Here is a 27,160-nt window from a genome sequence, read left to right as displayed (position 1 = left end):
TATAAATGCTACTTAGGTCAAATTTATTGATGGTGTTACTCAAGTCTTCTGGAGCCTTACTGATTTTCTGTCTACCTGTTCTATTGTCGAGAGAGCAGTATTAAAAGTCTCTAGCTATGATTGTGAACTTTTCTTTTTCTCTTTTTCAATTAAAATAGGTTTTTGCTTTAATTATGTTGAACCTGTCTTACTGGGTACATACATTGAGGATTGTTATCTTCTTCTAATGAATTGACCCTTTTATCTCTACATCATGCCTCTTTATGGTAATATTCCTTGTGCTGAAGTCTACTTTTTTTCCTATTAATATAACCACTCTGGGTTTATTTTATTGATTACATGGTATATCTTGTTTCCATCCCTTTATTTGTATCTTATTTATGCCCAAAGTAGGCTTTTTGTAGACTGAATACAGTTGGATCTTTTGTTAAAAAGCAGTCCAACAATCTCTACCTTTTACTTGGATTGTTTAGACCATTTACCTTTAGTGTCATTATCAATAATGTAATTTTTGGTTTAAAACCAATTATCTTACTGTTCATTTTCCATTTGTCCCATTGTTCTGTTCTTTCCCCCTTTTCAAAAATATTTAATTTTTAAAAAAGATTTTATTTTACTTTAGAGAGAGAGAGCAGGGGAGGAGCAGAGGCAGAGGGAGAGGCAGAGAATCTCAAGCAGACTCCACGCTGAGTGTGTAGTTGGATGGGGGGCTCCCTCTTACGACCCTGAGATCACAATCTGAGCCGAAACCAAGAGTCGGATGCTTAACAGACTGAGCCACCCAGGTGTCCGTTTAGTTATTTTTTTATTCCAGTTTTATCTCTATTAGTGGCTTACTAATTAAACGTTTATTTTTTCAGTGGTTTATAATATGCATTTTTAATGTTGTACAATCTACCTTCAGTCAAATCCACTTAGATCACATAGATTATAAGAACCATGTGACTGGGGTGCCTGGCTGGCTCAGTTGGTAGAGCATGTGACTCTTGATCTCTGGGTCATGAATTCAAGCCCCATGTTGGGCGTAGAGCTTACTTTAAAAATTAAAGAAAGAAAGAAAGAGAGAGAGAGAGAAAGAGAAAAAGAAGAAAGGAAGGAAGGAAGGAAGGAAGGAAGGAAGGAAGGAAGGAAGGAAGGAAGGAAGGAAAGAAAGAAGGGAAAAAGAAAGGGAAAAGAAAGAACCATGTGATAATACACTTCTAGTTCCTCCCTTCCATTCTTGTGCTTTTTTTGTCATACGTTTTACTTCTGCCTATGTTCTAAATCCCACAGTGAATTATTACTGTTTTTTCTTTTAGACACTCAGTGATCTTTTTAAAGAGATTTTTAAAAATATCCTTTTTTCCCCATATTTATTTACATATTGTTATTTATTTTTAAAAATGCTACCATTTCTGCCCCTCTTCCATTTCTTTGTGCTGATTCAAATTCTATTACCACCAGTGGGGGCTTTCTCAGGTTTCCCGCTCTGGGCCAGTTCTTTCTGATGAACACCTGATGGTATCTGTGGCAAAGGTAGATGGATTCCCCTGGTATCTAGAGCTCCCATAGATGCTAAACAGTTGCCCTAGCTCACTGTTGACCTTTAATAATTTGGTAAATTTTTGACTGTTTTCTTCTTTGTTTTTATTTGTTACCCTGTGTGTGTGTGTGTGTGTGTGTGTGTGTGCTTTGCCAAAGTAAAAATAGTTCATGCGTTTCATGAGTCTAGTCTTTACTCAGCGTGACTTTGGAATTCAGTTCAGTTGATTGTCTTGAAACTTTAGCTCTGTGATGAGCTCAAGAATTGGTGTGGTTTTGTAGATTATCTGGGTTTTTTTCTTCTCATTTTTAGAGTGGGAATGACTTTCTCTTGTGGATTTTAAGGAGAAGCAGGACCTGAGATAACAAAGGAACCTGATAAATTCAAAGTGCAGAACTGTGAAGTCTGTGTTCCTTCATGCATTCAGGTCTCTTGCCATAGAAACCCCTCTTTCAGCAGAGGATATTTCCTAGCTGTTTTATCATTTAAGCTTCAGTTGCAGATAATTACAAAAGCTATTTTAAACAGAATGGGATTTAATTTTGGATAATTACTCTTTATGGTTACATATATATATATTATATATATAATATAATATATACTTTTGGAGAATTTAATTTTGGATAATTACTTTTTATAATTTTATATATATATTATATGTGTTATATAATATATAATTTTGGAGAATTTAATTTTGGATAATTGATAGAGTTGGAGAAGTAGGCTCCAGAATGGACATCAGAATGTTCCACAGAAATGGTCAGGCAGGGGAGCTCCTACCTCTGCCCCCCGCCCCCCCGGAAGTGGGAAGCTGCTGGGTTAACCTCTGTTCCAGGACTACACTACTTCAACCATGGTCTTGGGATCAGGGAGCCTCTAGTGGAGCTGATGGCTCTAGAACAATCTACGCCTCTTAGCTCTGCTGCAGCTGAACAGATACCTGTGCACCATTCCCTCTGTCCTGCTTAATTGACTTCTGAATTTAGGTCTTCTACATCTGTTTGGAAGAAGTAAATCACAAGGGAGTCTCAGAAATATAATATTTCCATTCTAGCCTTCCAGTATAGGAAAGTGAACGTGAAGGAAGTTGGAAAGCCATAATTGGAGACAACAGAATCCATTTGAGTAGCTATTTTAAGGAGAGAGAGATTTATTACAGGGTGTGTTTCAGGCTAACAGAACCTCTAGGCGGGCCAGGAATCCAAGTTTAGATGCTTCACAGCCAGGACTTTTGAAGCCAAGAACAATATCTGACCCTGCAATGGCAATATCCTAGCAGAAAGTCCACTACATCTGTTGCCTCTGCCACCAGTCTTGCTTGCTTTCTGCTCCAACTTGACTCTGTCAATAAATGGCACACTTTTGGGGCACCTGGCCGGCTCAGTCAGAAGAGTGTGCAGCTCTTGATCTCAGGGTCATGAGTTTGAGCCCCACGTTGGGTGTGGAGATTACTTAAATAAATAAAACAAAAAGTAAATGCCACATGTCTAGGCCCTATTCTTTGAACACTTTACCTCTGACCTTTGTACGAGCTAGAGTGCTTTTGATTACGGATAAGAGAAACTCAGCCTCACCCATTTTAGTATAAAGAATAAATGTATTGGTTGTATTGGGGTTCTTAGTTGCTGAGTACGAAATTCACTATACCTAATTTAATCAGAAACGAATATAGGATATTAGGTTCTCACAGAATCTCTGGGAAGACTAGAGAACCAAGATTGGACACTACACTTCCAGTAACAGTGGAAACACCATGCCCTCCACTGCTTGGCACCCATGATGTTAAGTATGGATGGCGAAAAGGTCAACACAGATGCCCCAGAAGAACATGATATTTCAACCATCATTCTTTTTCTTTCCTTTTCTTTTAAGATTTATTTAAGAGAGAAAAAGAGAGCAGGGGGAGGGGCAGAGGGAGAATCCTAAAGCTGACTCCCCACTGAGTATGGAACCTGACCCAGGGCTTGATCCCAGGACCCTGAGATCATGACCTGAGCCACAATCAGGAGTCGGACATTCAACTGACGAAGCCACCCAGGTGCCCCTCAACCATTATTCTTGCCAAACAGTTCATTCTCCCTGCATGCAGCCTCATCCTTATGTTGCTCACTTCTCTATCTGGGTGTCATCTTGTCACCTTGCCTGTAAGTGGCCCGTATGTGTGCATCCTTGGTCCAGGGTATCTGGGGAAGATGTTGTTTAGAGCTTTAAGGAAGGTAAGCTAGAAGGGGGTTGGAAGTGGGTGTATAGGATCTGCCATCACTCACCTCTTCGGTTACTCGGCATCATCCCTGCCTTCTGTACATGCTTCCTTTCCGTATATCAAATTTTTAAACTATTGTAATTATCCCTGAATCATTAGAAAATGTGGCACCTTTTCCTCACATTTAATGTCACAGCATCCTTCTCTGGTTGATGTTTATTCTTCCTCAGGTTTTAGTCACAGCCTTGTCTTTATTGCTTGTAACTTCTGCATTCAATTATAAAAGTAAAACTACCATCAACAGACCTTATATAAAAATAGAAAGGGAATTAGGCTGCTGAAGGAAAATCATTATACCAAGCAAGGAAGGAAATACAGGTAGCTTCTTTAGTCTTCCTTTCTCTGTTTCTGAAACTCATCCTGAGGTCTTCATTGGCATTCAAAATCAAATTCCTCCACTATTCTCCCCTTAGTCCCTTAGATGACCAATGTTCTTAACCTGGTAGGGTGACCCAAACCTTTTTTCCTGAGGGTTCTGAGACCTGAGTTAGAAGCGATGTTCTGTGAGAATAAGTCATTCATAAGTCTGTGGTTGGTATTGCTAGTCAATGCATTATAGGCAGAAAAGGCAAGTCATATTTAGAATAATTGTCTATTCAACAAGAACAAGATGTCTGTTCATTCCAGGATGCTGAGAGTCTAATGTAACTGACATGTTACCAGGAATGGTGCCATGTTGGAAGCCCAGTGTACTCTGTTCCTTGCAGATTGGACACCTGGAGTAATCAGATCAGATTTGGTGAGAGGACATCCATGTGGTGGTACCCATGTGTAATCTGTCTGCTTGCCTCTGTGTCCATTTTGTTTATGTGTCCTTTGAGCAGTCATTGTTCTCGCTAGAGAAAGAGGCTGGCTGATAGCCCTAGAGATCATCTTGTCCTCCTGATATTGATGAGAACCTCCTCTCCAGAGGGAGCCTTTGATAAGCATGGAGACACAAATACCCTCACACTTGGGCCCATCCAGAGGTGTATCTCCCACAAACCTCTTTCCTAAGCCTCATTGTTACCAACCTTCTAATCTGATTCCTTTCAAGTCCCCAGTCATTGTGACAGGTAAGTAACCACTCTCTACAAGTGGGTATGGATTAGTACCATACTAATGGCCAGCTCTCCTTCAACTCAAAGTAGAAAGCCCAATGGTGACTAATGCCCTGCCCTCCCAAAGGATCTCTCTTCTTCACTGTGCTTCAGAGCCACTCCTGCTCAGGGCTGAAATGCTGCCGCAGTAGAATTCTGGTCAGTGCCAGGATATCGTGCAGAGCCATCAGCCACATTCAGATTTGTTTCCTCCTCACTTGACCTGTGCTAGGGAACTCCTGTGAAGCCGTGAGGGTTGGGGGAGAAATCCTGCAACAGGAGGAGACACAATGGGATGCGTTACTTGTGCTTTCAAAACCTGTACTTCTTGAGAGAGCGGTGGTGCTGAGCACAGCTGAGTGTAGGACTTGATGGCTTAGATAAAATCTGGCTGATGGTGAAGCTTAGGTTCCCTAGTCACTTGGTTTCCTTTTCTCAGCCTTCCAGGTAATTGCACGTCAGGGGCTGTTTCTCAGAAGAAGAATAGTTAGGGGATGAAGCTTGCTTGGTTGTAGCTTGCTTGAAGCCCTGGGGGGACTGTGCCCATGACTGTCCTCTGAGGTCTTACCCCAGGAGGTCTTGCCCCGTGAGGTCTTGCTGTGGGCTCCTTACACCATCCCTCAGACACACCATTAGATTGCCTGTTGGGTCATAGAAAACGGTATTTGCTTTAGCTGCTGTGTGGACACCCATGGCTGTGTGGTTTGGTCCTTTAAGGAGGCCACACTGGTAACTGCTGTTGGAGCTGCCACCCCGTTAAGCTGAAAATAATTTCCTTTCTCAAAACTCCATCTGTTTCCTCTTCAGAGCAAACAGGTGAGTGAAACGTAGAGGTGATAAGAATGGTGTGGCTATTGTACACGTGGGTTTCAAGCTGACCCCAGCTGCAGGGCGGTGTGGGAAGTACTGTTTTGACTCTCCAATCCCAACGATGCATTGGGGCAAGCTGGCTAGGAGTCAGAGAGCGCTGAGTCACCTATCCGTAGAATCTGCTGCAACAGCTAAAGATTGTGACTGTGGATAGTCACTTGTTTGAAGGTTTGATCTGTTCCGATTTACATCTTGGTTGACTGACAGATCGCCCTTTACAGAGGATCGTATGGGATATAGCCTTGGTTGTGGGTCTCGTTAGTAGGGCTCGTTTGGCCGGTTTTGAATCATTCTAGGAAAATAGCAAAGGTAAGCTTCCTCTTTCTCAAATACAAGCCATGACACTCAACTACGCTGTCTCTCAGATATTTAGGTTTTTATTTCATTTACAACAAAATAGGTCAAAATCAGTCAGTTTTGATAAAGATGAGAACCATTATGCCAGAGACCAAATGACAACCAGGTGTAGCTGGCATCCTTGGAAGTGTAAAGTAACTTAGGCTAAATCTATTTAAATATCATTTCCAAAAATTGTACTTCAATCCCACCTGCAGCCCAAGAATAACTTTCCTGAATAGGTCATGAGATATTATCAGTCGTAATGTTTATAATCTTAAATAAAATGGGAGGTGAGGAATCTGAGGTGTTGTATTAGAGTGTCTGACTGAATATAACTTGTTTGGGGTACCCTTTGCTAAGAATTAATTTTAGTTTTCTCAAACATTTCTCCTAGAATGAATCTTCCATGTGGATATTTGCCTCATTATTTTTAAAAAGTGACTTTAAAAAAGTTTCTACAGTAGCTTGTTTTCCATTATCATGTTAAATATTTTTTCAGCTCCCTTGGAAATCATTGACTAGCATCATCGAATATTATTACATGTGGAAAACTACTGACAGATACGTACAGCAGGTAATTTTCTTCATATTGCCGCCGATACAGTAGCATTAAAGTGAGCTTTCTGTTCATATCTTCATATTTCTTAGCAATATACTTAATTTTAAATTTGTTTGCTTTATCTTTTCTGTATTATTTTAAACTATATGATTTCATGTCCTTAAGATATTAAGACTTTAGTCCTAATATTTTCTTTACTTCAGAAGTCATGGTGATAAGTATTTTGGAAAGACGACAGGGAAAGATAGCGCTAGAGAGGTGTACTTTCCTTGCAGGGGCTTGGCCCTTCATCTCTTTGTGAGTGTAGTCGACAGGAATGACCTAAGGTGTCAACGAGTTATTTTTATGGGTTATTAGAAGTTTAGACCAGTGCCATCAACCATACAGTTTGAGATACTTTGAAAGATCTTCTGAAACCTCCTTAGATGACGTTTGTGTCATATATAGATCCCCTAAGTCTTTGACCTTTACTGTAGTAGTTAGTATGACTAATTTGATGATTTGGTACTATACATGAATTTTTCTCCAAAATTATTTCTAAAAGCAGGGAATCCTTTAATTTTGAGTCCTTTCTAAATGTTCCAATCTGAGGTAATTCTCTCAATTACTTACTTTGAGTACTGTTACTTTTGGGGAAAGGTATATTTTCCTGAGTAACTTCAGTCAATACTTGTTTTTATATTTTCTAGTCACAGTTTAGAGCTGGTAAAGAAAAGAACAAGTATGTTTAACACAGACATTATTTTCCCTAAGTTATGGGTGATCCCTAAGTTATGGGTGATCACACAGTGGCAAGTGTTGGATGCCATAAAGATACATTTTAAGGGTCACTTCTATTTATTTATTTACATATTTATTTTTAAAGATTTATTTATTTGAGAGAGTAAGTGTGAGTGGGAGGGAGAGGGAGAGAGAGTATCCCAGGCAGACTCCATGCCCTGCACAGAGCCCGACTTGGGGCTCGATCTCATGATCCTGAGATCACAACCTCAGCCAAAACCAAGAGTCAGACACTCAACCGACTGAGCCGCCCAGGCGCTCCAAGGATCACTTTTAAAATGACCATAGTGAGTTGTTGAGATCATGAATAGTGAATATATACCCATGGCTTGTTGAAAAGTTTCTAGTGTCAACATCATGTATATTCAAAAGTGCTTATTTCAAACAACATTGAAGTGAAGACCATGTACTCTGGAAACTTGTTTTTCAAGGCCAAAAAATGTCCCTAAAGATGGTGGAGATGATGGCATCATGGGTGGTTGAAAAGTGGTTTTTAGATAAAATTATTTCCAAATATTTCAACTTTGTCTCTAAAAGTTTTATATTTTTTTAAGATTTTCTTTATTTGAGAGAGAGTGTGAGCAAGTAAGAGCAAGTGAGGGTACACACAAGAGCAGGGACTGAGCAAGGAGCCCGATACGGTGCTCGATCCTAGGACCCTGGGATCATGACCTGAGATGAAGACAGATGCTTAACCAACTGAGCACTCAGGTGCTCCTCTGAAAGTTCTAAGTTGTCTTCTTAAATGTTTTTGAGAATATGGATGACTGCCTTATACTCAGGTTTGTCTTCTTTTTGGAAATCTACCATACATTGTTTTCCTTCCCTTTTTGTATTCATTTACTGTGTTGATCAGTTTCTGGATATGATTATGTAATCTTTTCCCCATTCCTTTTCTTATATTTGGCTCCTAATTGGCTCCTCAATCTGATGTGAGTTCAGCCAGGCTTTAAAGTTTATTGCATATCTCTTAACACTTGAGGACAAATGCTTATTTAATTGTACTCAGGGGAGTTGTTATCTCTTTATTTCTCATGGGCCTTGGAAACTAATCATTTCTGGAAAAAAAAATTTTTTTAAAGCAGAGTGTGTGTGTGTGTGTGTGTGTGTGTGTGTGTGTGTGTGTGTGTGTGTTTCTTCTGGTAGGGCAAAAAAAGTAAAAATGGTTATTTCTAAGTCCTGTTTATTCACTCATGGAGCAGTGGAAAATGGACTTATTCACTGCTTTATTTTTAAAATGTAGGTCTAAAATGGTATTAATACTTGCAGTTCTGTACCTCAGAATCTAGTGACTTGTCTTACAAATTAACACAGTTTGAGAATAGGTACTTTCTCAAATGAAAGAAGGGCTTTTGTTAAAATGGCAATTTTTGAATGACGTTTTAATATTTCATTTTCTTATGAATTTTTTAAGACAGTGAAGTGGTAATAATTATTAGACATTGTATGTAAAATATTTTGTCTGTCTTTTGAATTAGAAACGTCTAAAAGCAGCAGAAGCCGAGAGTAAACTGAAACAAGTGTATATTCCAACTTAGTAAGTAACAGAAATCTTTTTAAATATTTGTCATAGTATGAATTCTGTGAAAACAAAATATGTCATTTTGGTCAGTTTCAGCCAAATTTGAATTTCTTTGTGTATCTTATTTTCTGACAATACAAAGCATGAGACTTGCTTCTATTATACCAGTACCACGATTTTTTTAGAAAGAAAAATGGCTGATGAGAGAAACCCCAAGTAGACAAACAAAAGGACGAGAGGAAAAATGCCACGTGGTATGCTTCTTTCAAAGCTGCAGGGAAAGCGTCAGAAAACTAACCTGTGAAACTCTATTATTTGAAGCAAACGTGCTTCAGAAAGCTAACAGCTTTTGAAACTTCCGTGTCATAGAATGGATTTGGGGCATGTGGTGCGCATTGCCTTTCTGAGGTGGTTTATTTGGTTGCTGATTGTACATGGTTTGGGAGAAAACAGTTAAGGAAAGTAAGAAGAACCGTACTTCGTAAATATTGGATAAATAATGAATGGGTAGCAGTTGTTTCACATGTCTGGTATTCTGTCGTTATTTTGGGGGCTTAGAAACTATTGTCATATCAAAATGAATGCCAGCTTGCTTTTCATATGCTACGTTTTAAATGAATTATCATCTTTTTCTTTGAGGTCTTTAGAGCTCGATTGTTCATTTGTTCAGGAAAATGTAGTTTATTGAGCACTCTGTGTATAGTGCTATACTAGGTTCTTTGGGGAGTAAGATGAAATTTGCTGCAAAGTTCTATGTGCTGCTTCAAGATTTTTCTCAGTACAGTTGTTTTATGCCTAGGCTTTTGTTTACTGAATTTTGATGTAGTAATACATACTTTTATGTATCGGAGGTCTCGTAGACAATGGTTGTGATATTTTTAAATCATTTTTTTAATCTCAAGGCAGATAACATGTTCTTTACAGGATTCATAACTTCTATTCAGAGCTGTAACGTCCCTTCTGCAGTGGTTTCTAGTATTTTAGAACATTTTATATTTTATTTGAGTAATTTATAGAAGAGCAAGTCTCCAAAGAAAACTGTGGTGATTCATGTGTGGGGTTTTTAGAAGCAAGCGCAGCAGCTTTCTTGTGCATCGTCGTGCTGTCACAGCAGAGGGAAGGTACATCTAACCAGTTTTCACCTAGTAACCCAGAGAATTGTTTCCGTTACATTTTGCATTGACTTCGTTGGAGGCTTGATCTAAGTCAAAGACCAGCAAACGATAGTCTACAGGGCAAGTCTGACCTGCTGCTTATTTTTGTAAATCAAGTGTCATTGGAACACAGCCATACTCCTTCATTTATATATTATTTATGTCTGCTTTCATGCTTCGATGGCAGCATTCAGAGGTTGGGACAGAAATTGTAATATCCACAGAGCTGAAAATATTTATGATGCCAACCTGATCTAAATGAATGATTTTTGGAGATCAAGACATTTTCTAATCATAACTCTTTTAAAAGTTACATAAATCTTCTACATAAATAGATGGTATGAAGTTATCTTGAGTTGGATAAGAATCTGAGTCCTTTGAAGGAGTTCACAATTAACTCTGAAATCAAGTATTTTGAAACAAAGAATAGATTAAGAATTATTTTATGCTGTCATTCTTTGAGCCCAGCAGTATCCTGTATGCAGAGCACTCTGTTCAGTACTAGAGGTAGAAAGGTTAAGAAGACAGACTGCATTCTAGTGTGGGGGAGACAGATGCCAAACAGTCACCTAGTGTGACAAGAACTATGATGGAGAAGAATAGAATAGTTTTTATGAGAATTTGTATAGGAGGACCATGCTCAGTTGATGCTTTCAGAAAAGATTCTTTGTAGAAGTGAGTTTGAGTGAACTCTGGAGGAGGAAGCGAAATTAACCAGGTGATGCCCTTTCCAGTCCAAGGGGATCCTGAGATTGGAAGGGGCAGAACAGTAGTTAAGGAGCTGAGAAAAGGCAGTGTAGATGCTGTCAAGAGAGTGGTGAGCTCTGGGAGGCTGGTATGGTAGGCAAGGGCCAGGAGTTTACCCATCTGATGAACAGTGGAAGCGGATTTTAAACAAAGTGTCGTGATCAAATTTGTACTTTAAGATCACTGGCTCTATTTTAGGAAATGGTTTGGGGAAGGGGAGTAATTGGGGATGTAAGGAGACCCAATTATGAAGTTCTTGGAGAGGAAAGGTGACAGTAGCTTAACTTGGAGTTATGACCCTGGAAATGGTACACCACTTGGAGATGATTGACTTGTATGGAGGGGTTGTGGGGAGATGTCAAGCTAGAGTCCCAGATTTCTGGCCAGCACAGCTAGTGGATTGTTGTGCTCTTCACCAAGCTAAGAAACTGGCAGAGAAGCAGGCTAGGTCAGTTTGAATTTGCTCTATCCAAAAAGAGGTGTTGAGTGTGATGTTGGATATATTGGTCTTAAGTTCAGGGGATAGTTTTGCTCTAGAGATACAAATTTAAGCTTCATCAGTTTATAATACTGTGTTTGAAACCGTGGATGAGCTTTCTCAGGAGGAGCAATAAGAAAAAAGGGTCTTAGACCAAGGTTGAGGAAATCCAGGATTTACGTATCAGAAAAAGTTAGGATAGCAAGGTGAGTACATTATCACAAAAGCTGAGGGAGGAGTATGTTTCAAGGAGGAAAAGAGATTAATTAGTTATGTCAGATGTTGATGAAAAATAGCCTGAGAATTTAGCAACATAGCGACAGGTCATTGGTCATCTTTAACGTAGTGGTCGAGACCTGCGTATGAGCCAAGGAGCTGCAGACAGTCAGGATGGGCAGCTGTCAACAAAACTGGCTGGAAAGGTCAGTCGAGGGAGTTCTTCACTTTGAGGGGTAGGTTGGAAAAGAATAACAGGAAGAGTTTTTTAAGCAGAATATGTTTACATGACAGTGAAGAGGGTCCAGGAAAGAACGAAATGTACAAAATTATCAAGAGGGCAGCAGAGGTAGAATCTGGAATACAGATGAGGGAGGAGAGGTTTGGGCATTAGCTAAAAGGACAGTTTCATATAATGCAGCTTTGAAAATTTTTTGTGCATATTTGTCTTAGAGTAAAAGTTTATTTGAATGGTCACATTGAAATCATTTGTCACCTGAGAATTAACCTGTAGGTACTTGGATTTGCAAAACGGATTTTAAGTGGTTCACGTGTCTATATTCATTGAGTCTTTGCACACTTGTTTTCCTTTTATGATTATTATAACTAAGGTCAGTGGTTTACTCAGTCAAATAACATGCAAAATCCAATTGAACAACTAAAGTTGTGTTTGCTCTCATTCTTTTTTCAGGCAGCTCACCTGTAAATTTGTATTAGCTCCTTTTCAACACATATATTTAACCCTGGGTTAAATGTCAGAAATTTTCATATTTTGGGGGAAGCCTTCTGAGATTCAGTCAGTCATTTGATTTAAGGGGCTATCCTTTCTATCTATATCTAGTAGATTCTTAAAGATCAGAAATATTATTAAGTACCCTCGGAAATCTTAGTCATTATACATCACCACTTTTAATCGTGTACGTTTTCAGCTGCAAACTATAAGAAGAGAAATGCATTCTGTCTTGTTTAAAATATGTTTTAAAAAATGAGTTGTCTTAAAAATACATTGTTGACACAGGTTAGAAGTGTAAATAATAGCCCTGTTACAGAATGGGGACCTCAGTGCACACGGAGGTTAAATGGTTTCTCCTGGGGTGGTGGTGAGGTGTCACCTAAGAGTTACAGTAACAATGCCAGAAAGAAATTTGCTGTCAGGCCAAGTTTACACATTAGGCTTTCAGTGGTAAATGGAATTGAAGAAACAGGGAACAGCAAAGAGGAAACTCCAGAACCAACTCTGTGTTGAAGCTCCAAGTGTCTTGGTAGTAGTGAACTCTCATTAATTTGGTAGCCGGGGGGAGTTAGAGTATAGTCTGCTTTTAGTCATTCAGCTTTCGTGGCTAACAAACGTTTGGCTAGTTTATTTTGCTTATTTTCTGTCTAGCAAATAGACGTGAAAGCGCCTCTAGAATGAAAGCTCCTTGAGGTCAGGCACTTTTGTTTACTAGGCACTGAATAAATAAATGTTTAATAAATGATGAGTTTATTTGGGAACATGTCATGTGCACCTCAGTAGTGTTCTGGGGCATGGCACATGGGGAGAAGTTAGCCGTGTTTGCACCAAGTAAGTACCGAGGTAATCTGGGCTGTTTCTAAGGAATTATGGCCTCTGGGAAATTTGCATGTAAACACTTGATAGATGTCTCCTTCTCATCTTCCTAAAAATTTTTTCTTGAAAAGAAAAACCTCAAAATACATTTGTTGGCTTTTCTAATTTCAGGTCTGTGTAATCTTTCTCATAAAAATTCAGACGTCATAGAAATTATTATCCTAAACGGTTAAGTCTCCTGAAATGCCAATGTATGTTCTAGAGATAGCTGTGTTGCCATCCACGGTGTCTTTGTGGAGCATAAAAGGAAAGGAGCCCCTCAAGAGCCAGTGCGCCGGCAGCAGCTTCCACGCCGGTGGCAGGAACGGCGCGGTGGTTTTCTGTATACACAGCACACTGCTTTTAGCTGAATTTATGTGATCCAAAAAATTGTCTTTTATTCTCAGGAGAATTCGTGATAAGTGATAGAGCTTAGGAACTTGCATCTTTCAAAAGCATCAGAGGGGTTCCAAGGAGGCTGTATTCGGGTGGAGGAGAGCTGATGGCTGTTATTTACTTGGTGCACATCACGCATGAGATCGGTTTTTCCATACCCTTGTTTTGCAAAGATGAATGGTTTGAGTTCATTTTAACCCCTTACGTTTACCAGCTGATTTCTTCTTTACCAAACATTCAGATGTTTATATGCAGTTAAGATAAAACAACAGTGAGATAGACTTCTGCCTTGTCATACAAGTTATTTTTATCACCTCACTTTATATTTCATTGAAAGCAGCAAACCAAATCCCAACCAAATATCTGCCAGCAATGGCAAACCTGGTGCTGTGAATGGAGCCGTGGGGACCACATTCCAGCCACAGAATCCCCTGCTAGGGCGCGCCTGTGAGAGCTGCTATGGTAAGTTGTTTCCGGTGGCTTTCTTCTCTCCCTGAGACCTGTGATGAGGTGCGAGGCCCTGTGCCTGCCGCCGCGGGGTGGGAGGTGAAGAGCAGCAGCACACTGTGAGTAGATGCCCACCCTTCCCTTCGGCCTGGATGCCGAATTTTGGTTTTGGGTATCCTCTGCTCTGCTTCTGTGGGGTCCTCTGTTGAGTATCCCGCAGCAGCGTTTGCTAAGCTGCATTCAGAGTTGTTACTAGCTTTGTGCAAACCATGGTCCCACAGAACACACCAAATCCTGTCTTGGAGGTTCTTAGTATACGTTGACAAAGGCTCCAGAAAATTCTGTCAGGGAGACCTGTATGTGGATGAAGTGCTATTTATCATCCTTGGACCCGGTTCTGTCAGAGCGCACTGGTTTGGGAGAAGCTGGTCTTCGATGTTTGCCTTGGTTTTCAGGGCCCCAGGGTATTTATCAGTATCTGCCCACGTCAAGATCCTATCACACATGGGCAGTATTACAGTTTATTTGACCTGGATGTTAAATTGGTTTGGTGAGGTGAAGTACTTGATAACACTTTTTAAAAAAAAGATTTTGTTTATTTATTTTAGAGAGAGTGAGCGTGCGCGCATGCGAATGAGGTGGGGGGAGCAGGAGAGGGGGAGGGAGAGAGAGAATCTTAAACAGGCGCCACGCCCATTGCAGAGCCCAATGATGGGACTCAATTTCACCACCCTGAGATCGTGACCTGAACCAAAATTAAGAGTTAGGTATTTAACTGACTGAACCACCCAGGCACCCCAATACACTTAAAAAAAATTTTTTTTTGCTATTTTATTGTGTCTCTTAGCTTTTTCCCCCTACTTTTTTTTTTTTTCCAAGATTTTATTTTTTTAAGTAATCTCTATACCCAATGTGGGGCTCAAACTCACAACCCTGAGATTAAAGAGTCACATGCTCTACCAACTGAGCCAGCCAGGCAGCTCTCACTTCTTGTATTTTTATACTTATTTAAAATCTCAAACAACAACATAATCTGTTCATGGATATCAATGACATTATAACCTATGTTTCCTTATAATCAAAGTGGCCTGGGGTGGGAGAGGGAAGGAAACTAATATTTATTGAAAGTCTACTTGGTGCCTGATTTTTTTCTCTCAACAGCTCTTTGGAGGGTTGGATGTAGCTTACTGCCCTAGGGCATGGAAATGAGGGACTTTCTGGCCTCTGCTTCATATTTCACACCAAGCTTCAGCATTAGAAAAGACTTTTATTTGGGGGGCACCTGGGTGGCTCAGTCATTAAGCGTCTGCCTTCAGCTCAGGGCGTGATCCCAGGGTCCTGGGATCAAGCCCCGCATCGGGCTCCCTGCTCCGCTGGGAGCCTGCTTCTTCCTCTCCCACTCCCCCTGTTTGTGTTCCCTTTCTCGCTGGCTGTCTCTCTCTGTCAAATAAATAAATAGAAGAAGAAGAAGAAGAAGAAGGAGGAGAAGGAGGAAGGAAGGAAGGAAGGAAGGAAGGAAGGGAGGGAGGGAGGGAGGGAGGGAGGGAGGGAGGGAGGAAGGAAGGGAGGAAAAGACTTTTATTTTAATTTTCTTTTTTTTTTTTTTGAGTAATCTCTGTACCTAGCGTGGGGCTCAAACTCACAACCCCAAGATCAAGAGCTTCATGCTCTACCAACTGAAGCCAGGCATCCCTAGAAAAGACTTCTAAAACTAGGTCACGTAGGGGTGCCTGGGTGGCTCCGTTGGTTAAGCGTTTGACTTGATTTCGGCTCAGGTCATGATTTCAAGGTTATGAGATCAAGCTCCATGTTGGGCATGGAGTCTGCTTAAGATTCTCTCTCACCCTCTGCCCCTCCCCTGCTCGCTCTCTCTATAAATTAATACAGACAGACAGACAGGTCATAAAATTATCTTACCTGAAACCAAGGAAAGTATGATCCAGGCAAATTGCTGACTTCATAGAAATGGTATATTTCTAACCATTTTTCTATACCATGGAAGCACAAAGGGAAATGATTTGTGGAAAATTAGATTCTTTTGGTCATAATTGTATGTATATTGCATCATGAGTGTCTTTGAATTGGAAACTCTTAGATATTGAAGTCTATTTGTATTTAAATGAAAGTAAAAAGAATCCTGCAGACAAGTGGTGGCTTAATCTGTCTACATTTTTTACTTACCTCTTTTACATTCATATGTAGTCTCATAAATATTCTGTCATTTTTATGTGTGCATGACAAATAAGTGATTTTTAATTTATAATATTTATTTTAGACTCATTAATATCATAAAATGTATCTCATAACATGAATATAAGATTATAGAGAGATAGAATTTGGTGTTTTCTTTTTGTCACTTTTTTTTTTTAAAGATTTCATTCATTAAAAAAAAAGATTGTATATATTTTAGAGAGAGAAAGAGAGAGTACATGGCGGGGGGGGGGAGCAGGGCAGAGGGAGATGGAGAGAGAGAATCTCAAGCAGACTCCTCAGCCTGATTCAGGGCTCAGTCTCATGACCCTGAGGTCATGACCTGAGCCGAAATCAGGAGTTGGACACTCAACTGACTGCACCACCCAGGCACCCCGTCACTTTTTAATTGCATTTGAGTTAATTATGTAAGGGGAAGGATGTTTGTGGACAAATATTAAAATGCCATGTCATGGTTAACTTGGGTAAAAGGGTATATTTAAATATGAGTGAAATTTTATATTCAGAATCAAAAATAGGTCCATGCCTAATATTTAGGATTCTTAAAATTTGTATTTAAAAATAATCAAATTATTTGACTTATCATTTCTAAATTAAAAGAGGAAAGGTTTTTGGGCTGCTGTTTGCAAGGAGTCCACTAAAAATAACACATGATGGTTGCACAGTATTATTCTCCATAAACTAAGATGCAGTTTGATTATAATGGTCAGTATATTTTTTCTTTTTGACCTTGGCTTGTGAAGTGTTCATTGACACCTTGATGTACTGTTTGAACATTTTGACCTGACAAAGGTAACTTACAAATTGGGGAAAGAGTATTCCAAGGCAAATGTAGAGAATTATAATAATTTTTATGTACCTCGTTACCTTAATGTATCAGTGCCAGTGTTTCCTATCTTAAACTTCAGATCCATTTTGGGAATACTTTAAATGTTATATGGCAGTAATTCAAACTGCAGAACAAAACTGACAGCGGCTTGCAGTGTTTCGCTAAGTGATAAATCAGCCGGGTTATTAGGTCTTAAACATTCTGTGATCTTGGCTGCATATGCTCACTTGATCTGGACTTAAGTAGTCTTGAAAGGGATTCTGTTCTTAAAGGGAGAAATATTAAAATGATTATTTTGTTGATTTATTAAAATAAGGAAATGGAAAACAGTTGTCTATTTTTGACAGATTCCTGCCTTAATCAGTGGGGCTTCTCTGAGCGCCTTAAACTCTGAGGTAGTTTCTGAACCATTGATTTGAAGACCTAGACTTAGACTTTAAACACATTATTTAATAATAATACCTTTCTGATAACTTATTTCCAGAAGTGTACACAATAGAGGGCATTTTTAATTAACAAAACTCCCACGGTAATGGCACAGTATATTATATAGGATACTTCATCTAATAGCTTCTCGTTACAGGAGCCACGAGTACTCGATATATAGAGAGAAATACGTGGTTTAATGAATTCTGGATCTTGAAAAATACATGCATGTATTAAACTTTTATGTTGGGTGAACTGGGGAAAGAAAAGTAACATTGTAAACTAAAGATGACTTTAGAATATTTTTTAAATATGTGTTGCTATGTATATTGATGTTACAAATTATGTAGCTTTCTCTGTTTTTTCATATCTTTAGCTACACAGTCGCATCAGTGGTATTCTTGGGGCCCACCTAATATGCAATGTAGATTGTGTGCAACCTGTTGGCTCTATTGGAAAAAATATGGAGGCCTGAAAATGCCCAGCCAGTCAGAAGAAGAGAAGTTATCTCCCAGCCCAACTACAGAGGTATGTGAGCAATAATCTTTTATGTTGAGAAATGTCACTTCAATGGCTAGATCACTCCTTGGAAACAGAAGTACAGTACGGGATTACTTAAAAAGCAAGCAAAGCTGTTTTTTATAATGAAACATAGCACCATAATGTTTAAGGTGGGCGTGGAGAGAGGGCAGGGACAAATCACATTTTTTCAGGTATTCAAAATATTGTTCTTGTGTGATTACTCAGACAAAAGAACAATGTGTGTGGGAAGTGTTAGCATAAGTAGAGAGCTTACAAATTAAATGTTTTAATTGCTTTTTTTGAAAACAGTTTGCAACCTTTAAATGCTGTCGGAAATATGTCTTACTACACAAAGTAGTAAATACAAATTGAACATTTTTCTGCCCCTGGGCTATCATAGGAGGGACAAGAAGGTGATATGGACTCAACCTTGAGGTGAACAACAGTTGAAATACGATTTTGGTAAAATTCTCATAGATTGCAGATATAAGCGCCTATGTCGACCAGAGGGAGACTTCTTTTTAAGGGCTAACAGGATCTCAGGACTCCTTCACTATTAAAAGCATAAAATAATTTAATTAACCTCGTTGGCAGGTTTTGTTTTGTTTTGTTTACTATTGTGAGCGTGATTTCAATGTCAATTTAAAAACCAGAATAGAGGAAGGAGTGCACTTGTGATGAGTGCAGAGTGATGAATGCAAGTACTGAGTTACTATATTGTACACCTGAAACTAATGTGACACTGTATGTTAACACACTGGAAGTAAAAGGAAAACTTAAAAAACAAAAATATAGGATCATACACCCTCCCATCCCTACCCAGTTCCCTTCTCTACTCCCCTGCCCTCGTCCCAGAAATGAATACATCTAAATTTTCTCCTTTGGGGGTAGGGTATTAAGTTATAGATACTTCTGTGGAAAACTTAAAAATTGCCTTTTCTTTGAGCCTGATGCCAATAGCATTGTGTTCTTCACGTGTCTGTCGGTGTCTGATTTTGCAGGACCCCCGTGTTCGGAGTCACATGTCTCGCCAGGCCATGCAGGGGATGCCAGTCCGAAACACGGGGAGCCCAAAGTCTGCAGTGAAGACCCGCCAAGCTTTCTTCCTTCACACTACATATTTCACAAAATTTGCTCGTCAGGTCTGCAAAAATACCCTCCGGCTGCGGCAGGCAGCAAGACGGCCGTTTGTTCCTATTAATTATGCTGCCATTAGGGCAGAATGTAAGATGCTTTTAAATTCTTAACCTTATGTGTTGTGCTTCTGACCATTTTCTCTCTTTCCCTATCTCTCTTTTTTGTTTGTTTTTTTGTTTTTGTTGGCAATAAACATAAGTTCTTGTGTACAGCCTTTTATTTGGTTTATTTTTTTAACATTGTTTTTGTCTGCTGCCATGTGTATCATGCCAACCTAAAAAGGAAACACTGGAAGTCCCTCTGCAGAGAGGGTAGTGCTCAGCAGAGAACCGGTGGGAGGCGCTCTTGTCCAGGGAGGTCTTGTGACGGGGGGTTGCCCGAGAACCCTTATGAGAAGGCACTTCACCTGTAAGGTCGTGCCGCCATGTAACCCCTAAGGACGGTGTCCCAGTGGAGCCCCATAGACGAGACATGCAGTCTGCTCTTACGTGGCTTCATTAAGTTCGAATAAAATCTGCCAATTTACACTAATTGGAAATTGCATGTCTTTGTAAACCTCTCCTTTTCCCATGAACCTTTTACAGTCGTACAACTTCATGGAAGTTCGCAGTGCTTCATAACAAACACTACAGTTACTGGAAGATGGAGCAAATTATAAATGGATTTTGTGTCTTTGGGTGAATTTTTTGAAAATATGTGTTTAGTTTTTACAGGCCAGTGGCCAGATTTATGGTTGAGCATTCTTTCTATTTGTCCAGTTTGGTTTCCATTTCATATCATACATATATTACTGCAGACCATGTACATAACTATTACTCTCATTTTCAACATGCTCAGTCTTGCTTATGTTTCATTTTTTTTTTCTCGTTAGAACAAAGGTCATATGTATCAGTGAATTGTGAGTTCTGTTTATTACCATGTACCCCTAAAATGTGTCCATACTTTGTGTGCTAGCTCTGATTCTGGTCTTGCTATGTGTAGTCACAGGCCTGGCTGCCACATTAGAGCCATGCAACTTTCTCCCCTAAAGGATGAGCAGACTTGTTGTCTGGCTGTTGAACAGATAGGAAATCTTACAGACATTTAGTAGGTGCTTTTTCTTTGTGAGAAGAGAGCTTTCTTGTTACAAGATGTTCCATTTTGATTTAAGGAGGGTATCCATATAAGGAGTCATAATCAAAAATCATTTTTTCTTCCTAAAGATAATTTTCAGTAGAACGGTTGAAAGGCTTTACAACTTACGGGTAAAAGCTTTATAAGGAGAAGAAAAGTGCTTTGTAAAGAGAGTGGAAAATGGCAGTGCTCTCTGAGTCCCATGGAGGGGAATTTAGCTCCATTAGACTCGTGTGTTTTTGGAACTTAGGCTGATACTGATACTTCATGCTGGCATTTCCGAGTTCATGGATTTATGCTCTTATCGTTTTTTAAACCATTTTAAGAAACTGGAAAATATTTGCATTCATCCAAACTGCTTAGCTGATTTAAAACACATTTATATAGTTTCTTAACTAAACAGGATAATAAAACATATGAGAAAGAGAATGAATTAAATTCTTCCATTAAAATTGGCCAGGATCCAATATCATCTTTGTTCCTATGAATGGAAAAGAAATCATCACCAACTAAATTGGCAGCTGAGGAAGCTTCTGTTTCCCATGGCTCTTCTGTTAGTTTCTCAGTTAATATGCAAATTGCCTTTATTTTTATTATTCTTCAATGAAGTGTATTTTTCTGTTACCTCATTTTATGTAGTATTCCTCAATTGAAAGGCCATGCTACTAAAAAAAAGGGGGGGGTCAAAGTTAAATTACATGTGTTTTATTTCTATTAACATATAGCTATATAATAATAAAAGAACAGACTCGTTTGGTGTGATGAGAGTCAAGGAACATATTTTATTTTGCATTTTGCTTCTTTGGTCAAGTTATATATAGAATCAGATTCTCAAAATAATTTTACCTTGAAATTTAAAATTGCAAAGTTTCAGCAGCCATCCACTGTTATTTTTTCTCAGACAAGCAACTAATGAACTCTTCCAGCATCTAATTGATTCTTACATCATCTTCTCCCATCTTATATGTACCTTGTTACAACCTCTTCAGCAGATCCCTTGATCTTGGCTTGTTATGGAGAAGATAAACTGTTAATAACTTGATGTCTATAGGCAGCTGTGTCTATGGTCCAGTGGGAATACATAGGTCTATTGTTCTTTAGTAAGCTTTCCTTGGTTTCTCAAGGGCACTGGTGGTCCCCCATCCCTCCTCAAAAAAGTGAATCCCTGTGATGCAGTATGAATGTATGTTCAGATGAGATGAAAGTCTGTAATTCTAAAGATACTGATGGATCAAGAGCTCTAATTGATGCATATTAGAATAATTCTTCATAATATTCAGGAAGGCAAATAGTTTTCCCTGTGAACTTGAGAGTTCTAAGCACTATAGAAGCTGACCCCTTCCGTGGCTTCTGGCCTTGTCAGCACCATCACAGTCAGTGTCCCAGCCAGAGTTCACGGGGTAACAGACTGTGTGAGAGGCAAGGGAAGAGTAAGGAGACAAATTCTCAGATAGTGCAGAGCATAATGGTAACATGAGTGCTCGACTTACAAGTTGATCGTAATAGAGGAAATTTTTTTTGCATTATTACAACAGTACTCTCTGGCATTTTGTATTTTATTTTCCTTAAGAAAATGATGTTAAAATAGTAGAGTGAAAAGGGGAAATCTTTGTATAGCCATAAAGTATCACAGAGAAAACATAAGAATAAATAATGCCCCTGGGAAGGGAAGCTGGGAGATTGAGGCAAAGGGGTGGGAAGGAGACTCCCCCCTGTTTATCCTTTTAAACTTTTTCAATTTTGAACCATGGGAATATATTTCTTATTTTAAAAAATAATTTTAAAAACTTTAGTATACAGTATGACCAACGTGTTGAAAAATATATACATGTAAGAAATACAGAGAGGGAGAAGGTGATTTTTTAAAACGAAATTCCCCAAGTTTCTATTTGTTTTAATAATATACCTTTATATGTAAATATATAAATCCATTACAAAAATGATTAACATCAGTACAATGCCTCTACAATGGTAGAGTCCGTTCCACCACGTGGATAGTACTTATTAAACATGGATTGGTAAATCAAAAACCAGGACATCACAGAAAGAAAGGTATTGTGTCCTTGACACAATTTGCAGACCAATAGCATGGGTTGTCAAGTTTCAGACAGCCTGTCTCTTCTCCCCCTGCCCTCAGTGAAAAAAGCCACAATGTGATAATGGTGTCCTTCCTTTGTTCTTGCCATCAGACATGACCACTGAGCTTCCCAATGACTTCATCAAACATCTGTAAGATCGCCCACCACCCGATGAGCACAGGGTTACTATTTGAGATTCAGGAACCTCAGAAACTGAGGTTAAGTAGAAGTGGATATGTTCACAGCACTCTGTAGATGAAGCTAAAGTGCCTGGAGAAGTGGGTCCAAGTGACTGACCTGCCATCTTCATATCTTGCATGGTGACTCAGTGGTTTCTGAGTTGGTAACACCAGACTTGAATGCCCTAGTGTGCAGTTCCTCAAGAGGCACCTGGAGCCACATTTTTCTGTTTGAAGATGCTAATTCAGCTTTGAAAGTATCCCAAGGGCCTGTGTTCAGAAGCTTTAAAATACGAGATTTTCTAGAGATTTCTCCGCAAAAGTTAACTATTAATAATTGTATAAAGTTGTGTGAAATTTTAAGCTCTAATAGGTGAGAACGGTTTTGGTTTGGGTATTTTGGGTAGTTTGTTTTGAATAAAAACTCATTTTTGAATGGATACGTTAAATTTTTCTAAAGATAGAAAAGTGGCTATAAATCGTATTGCCATTCCCTTTTTTTTTTTTTTTAAGATTTTATTTATTTATTTGACAGAGATAGAGACAGTCAGCGAGAGAGGGAACACAAGCAGGGGGAGTTGGAGAGGAAGAAGCAGGCTCATAGCGGAGGAGCCTGACGTGGGGCTCGATCCCACGACGCCGGGATCACGCCCTGAGCCGAAGGCAGACGCTTAACCACTGTGCCACCCAGGCGCCCCTGCCATTCCCATTTTATACCCTCTTCAGAGGTAACCATTGTCATCCTGTCTGAAGTATCCAGAGATACTCTGTGTATCTATTCCAGTCTAAGTAGGTGTATTCTTTTTTCGTTTTAATACAGATGTTAATGTCCACATTGTTCTGCACCTTGCTTTCTTTAGTTAACAGATCTTGGAGGCCATTCCGTACCAGTGCATTGAGAGCTACCTCCTTTTCTTACCAGCTGCATAATAATCTGTTTCGTACTTTAATTCCCTATTAAACAGATTTTTAGGTTATTTGCAGTCTTCTCTATTGTAAGTAATGTTGCAACAAATATCCTTATACAAATAGCATTTCATACTGATGTGTGAAATGTGTGGGTAGGTCACAGGACAGACCCCTAAAAGTAAAATATCTGGATCAAGGAACATGCATTTGGAATTTTAATAGTCACTATCCAGTTACCCTTGGAAAAACCGTGATTTGTGCCCCCGTCCACAATGTCTAGAGAATGCTCATTTCTCTGGAACCTTGCCCAACAGTGTTATCCATCTTTGAAACCCTTGACTAGTTGACAGATGACATGTAAGTTATATTAGTTTGCATTTCTCATTTTGAATGAGATAGAAATCTTTGCATATATTTGGAAACCATTTGTTTTTCCCTTTCTGTCAGCTGTTTTTTGCCCCTGGCCTGTTTTCTATTAGAAGTCTTACTGACTTGTGAAAACTTTTTATATTTTAAGGACGTTAGCTCTTGATCTGGGATACGTGGTGCAAATATTTCCCCCATTTTGCCTTTGACTTTGTTTATGATGTATTTATCAAGCAGATTTTTTAAAAACATAGTTGAATTTATCATTTTTTTAAAAGATTTATTTAATTTGGTGGGTGGGGAGAGGGAGAGAGAATCTTAGACTCCCCGCTGAGCATGGAGCCCAGCACGGGGTTTGGATCCCACGACCCTGAGATCATGACCTGAGCAGAAACCAAGAGTCAGATGTTTAACCGACTGAGCCACCCAGGGACCCCTTTGATTTTTTTTTTTTCCATAACGGCACCTGGGTTTTGTGTCTTAGAAATGCCTTTGCAATTCCTATAAGAAAATTCTATGGATGGTTCTATTTTGACAGCAATCTTGGAAGCCCATGTGAATGTTTTTGTGAATTTTAATTCACTGTGTACTTTCTGCAGTTTTTCTATTTTATCCCCCCCACACACATATTTCCAAAACATTTTAGAAAAATGGCTGTGAGTTGCAATGAAAGCAAGTGTTTTTCCAGGTTTACCTCAAGGAGACGTACTCTAGGAAGCCAAAGAAATGAGCCTGTGTGCAATCAAGTGACTTGGGTGAGATGCTCATGTTCTCGCTCTTTCTGGGCAGATTTTTATTCCTTCTGAGTTCTTTGGGCATCTCTCAGGTTGCTTGCCTTATCTGTGCACTTTTAATGCATACTAATGAATTATCTCTCTTTAATTAGAGTTAGGTGAATAATTTGATAAGTGGCATCACTGGCCTGCTCTTGAGTGTAGACCAAGATTCTGTTTAACCAGCTCAAGTGTGGACCTGATAATCCCATGTGTATCATTCCCCCAGGGCAGAAGGTATTTTTCCCATGCGTATTCAGTGCATATCATTGAAAGAGGCAACTTTTATATTACACAGTGACTAGGTAGCCTTAGCACTTTCTGTCCTAATTTCCTCGTAGCAGAGACTGATCATTCTTGCCACCAACTACTTTAAAATGTAATGGGGATTAGTGATGCTTCTAAAGCGCTTTGATCTCCCACGCAGGTGCTCTGTAAATCATCACTTGGAATGTCATGTAATTAATGCTACTGATTTGATGAGAAATTAAAAGCCGATTAGTTTAAAATGAAATATGTTTCGGTATTATGTTGGTGACCCCTTTGATAGGCTTCCTTTTGTTGATTCTGGTCAAGGTGATAGTCCTAGGGGAGTCCATCAATTGTAACCACATTGACAGTTTTCCCTTGGGCCTTATTAACTGGAATAAAGTGCAACGTTAATCTTATTACTAGTAATACAATGGCTGCCTGTGTCCAGATCATTGAGGAAATAAAAGCTGATCCAGTCACACTTTCTTTCATTAATAGAAAGGACAAAATTTTCTCTTGTCCTTATCCTGAGTAGAACTTGAATTTTAGATGAATTAGTAATATGAGGAAGGAATTACTTAGTATCCACTCACAGCGATTTGACAGGGATTTGATTTGTGTTTCTTTTTAATGTTTATTTAGATTATTCCTCCAAAATATGCTTGGTATATTTCTTCCTTTATCTTCACTGTTAGTCAACAACAGGGGAAAAACTTTGTATCTCAGTAATTTTTTTTCCCAAACTAAATCAGCTAAGTAAGGAGGAAAAGAAATCAGATCATTTATAGTTGTCCATGTTTGTATAATAATGAGCCGGCGCTTAGGATTCATATCCTGATTCCTGTTATCTGAGGCTCTCTGCAGTATGTGCTTCGTTTTAGGTTGGTTTTTTTTTTTAATGCTATTTTCCCACCTCTTTCTGTTTAATAGTTAAAATAGTTTCCTTGGTGAAAGAGAAGGCTAGAACTGACGAAAAAGTTAATTTTTAATTTTCAGTGATTTGTGGTTCCAGACTGAATTGTATATTTTAACACTAATAGTGCAGAGAGAATTCGTATGGATGTCAAAGGAAATTTCCTGTATGTGTGCCTAGAAATGTGGTCTCAGACACAGAAAACCTGTAGGGCATTTTTGTCAAGTATTGAAAGGTGGGGAAAAGGCATACACGTAGCCAGATAATATCTGCCAAAATTACTCTGTTAAGTTTTATGACAATATCTGCAAATTTAAAAACTTCAGTACACCTTTTTTTTCTCCCTTTAAACTCTATTTTTGTAATTTAGCTCCTCGGTCTGAGAGCAGCCGTGTTCCACATCCACTCTTCCATGCTAATGACAACTAATTAAAGCGCAGAGAGTGTGTGTGTTGTACGCCTTATTTTTCTCTGTCAGGAGTGTCTTACGGTAGCGTACGGGGAGTGTGAGGTGAACTTCACGAACACTAACAGCCGTTCCCACAGTCTCTACTGTTCTGACTAATGGATGAGACACTCTACGTACAGGCAACCTTTTAAGTCGGCTATGAAGGATGGAAAGCGAGCAATAAAACCCATGACCCATGTTTACCCTTGTGAGGCTCTCATCTAATGGACTAGATGAGGACTTCTCAATGGAGACTCAGTCCCTCTAGGTCATGGATGGCTCAGTGTGTTGCCTTTGTCCGCTTTGTCATTTTTGTCTTCTATGCCAGATGACTCTTACATGAGGACTGATCTCACCTCATCCTGCGTGGAAGTTTCTCTACTATGAGGAAGCAATGCCATGGCTAGGAAGGAAGCATAGTTCCACTGTTTTTCAGATGGGCACATACAGAAAGAAAGCACGTGTGTGTAAGATGTGTGTTTGCTGCACACGAGGCTTTAAAGTGAGTGTTCTCCAGGTACCTCCTTCATTTAGTAATTCGGGGCCAGAATTAGAAACGGCTTTCTCAAACCCCACAGGACGTCATGCAGGAGTCTGGTGGATATTTTGCGGTATCTCCCACTGGCACCCTTTGTCTCTGCAGTGTGTGGAGAACAGGTAGAGAAATCAGCCTCATTGGTTGTCTCCATGTTTCCTTCTCTCCTCAGATGCAGACAGACATGCCGAACTATCTGGAAGTCCACTGAAAAGCAAAAGCACTAGGAAACCTTTGGCATGTATCATTGGGTATTTAGGTGGGTATTTTCTAATAGAAGGAAAATTTCAAAGAACAATTTTTGTACCTTACATGTATTTGGCTACTATAAACTGCCATACTTAACACTAAATCTAAGCCTTTCGAGTAGCTGAAATTGGATACTTTCACATGTATAGTCAATTTATTTTGTTTTAGAAGCTTTTATCTGTTAATACCAAAACATATACACACCACATATACACAAGGTCATGGATGTGTTTACTTTTGCCAAAAAATATCAGTCAATA

The 27,160-nt window shown here is 39.2% G+C and overlaps 1 protein-coding gene across 9 annotated transcripts in view; it reads left to right on the top strand.

Annotated features, from left to right (window-relative positions):
* MTA3 (metastasis associated 1 family member 3) overlaps nucleotides 1-27,160 on the top strand; it is a 156,525-nt gene that overhangs the window by 110,682 nt on the left and 18,683 nt on the right. For 5 of the 9 annotated variants that reach the window (XR_015725267.1, XM_087863702.1, XM_087863699.1 and 2 more), the window contains 6 exons: nucleotides 6,573-6,647; nucleotides 8,891-8,949; nucleotides 13,851-13,975; nucleotides 17,803-17,954; nucleotides 18,950-19,172; nucleotides 26,824-26,910. Coding sequence is in view for 8 of the 9 variants with exons in the window: in XM_087863702.1 (XP_087719828.1) it covers nucleotides 6,573-6,647; nucleotides 8,891-8,949; nucleotides 13,851-13,975; nucleotides 17,803-17,954; nucleotides 18,950-19,172; nucleotides 26,824-26,910 (721 nt within the window). In the remaining variant the exon portion in view is untranslated. Of the gene's footprint in view, nucleotides 1-6,572; nucleotides 6,648-8,890; nucleotides 8,950-13,850; nucleotides 13,976-17,802; nucleotides 17,955-18,949; nucleotides 24,185-26,823; nucleotides 26,911-27,160 lie in introns of those variants that run through there. The other 4 variants (XM_087863703.1, XM_087863700.1, XM_087863705.1 and 1 more) reach the window with 3 other exon arrangements.

This window comes from Ursus americanus, chromosome 7, assembly GCF_024610735.1.
Source record: "Ursus americanus isolate L20-20 chromosome 7, mUrsAme1.1.p, whole genome shotgun sequence".
In the NCBI taxonomy this organism is placed as follows: Eukaryota; Metazoa; Chordata; class Mammalia; order Carnivora; family Ursidae; genus Ursus; species Ursus americanus.
Note: the sequence above shows the minus strand (reverse complement) of the source record. Positions and strands in the feature narration are given on the sequence as shown.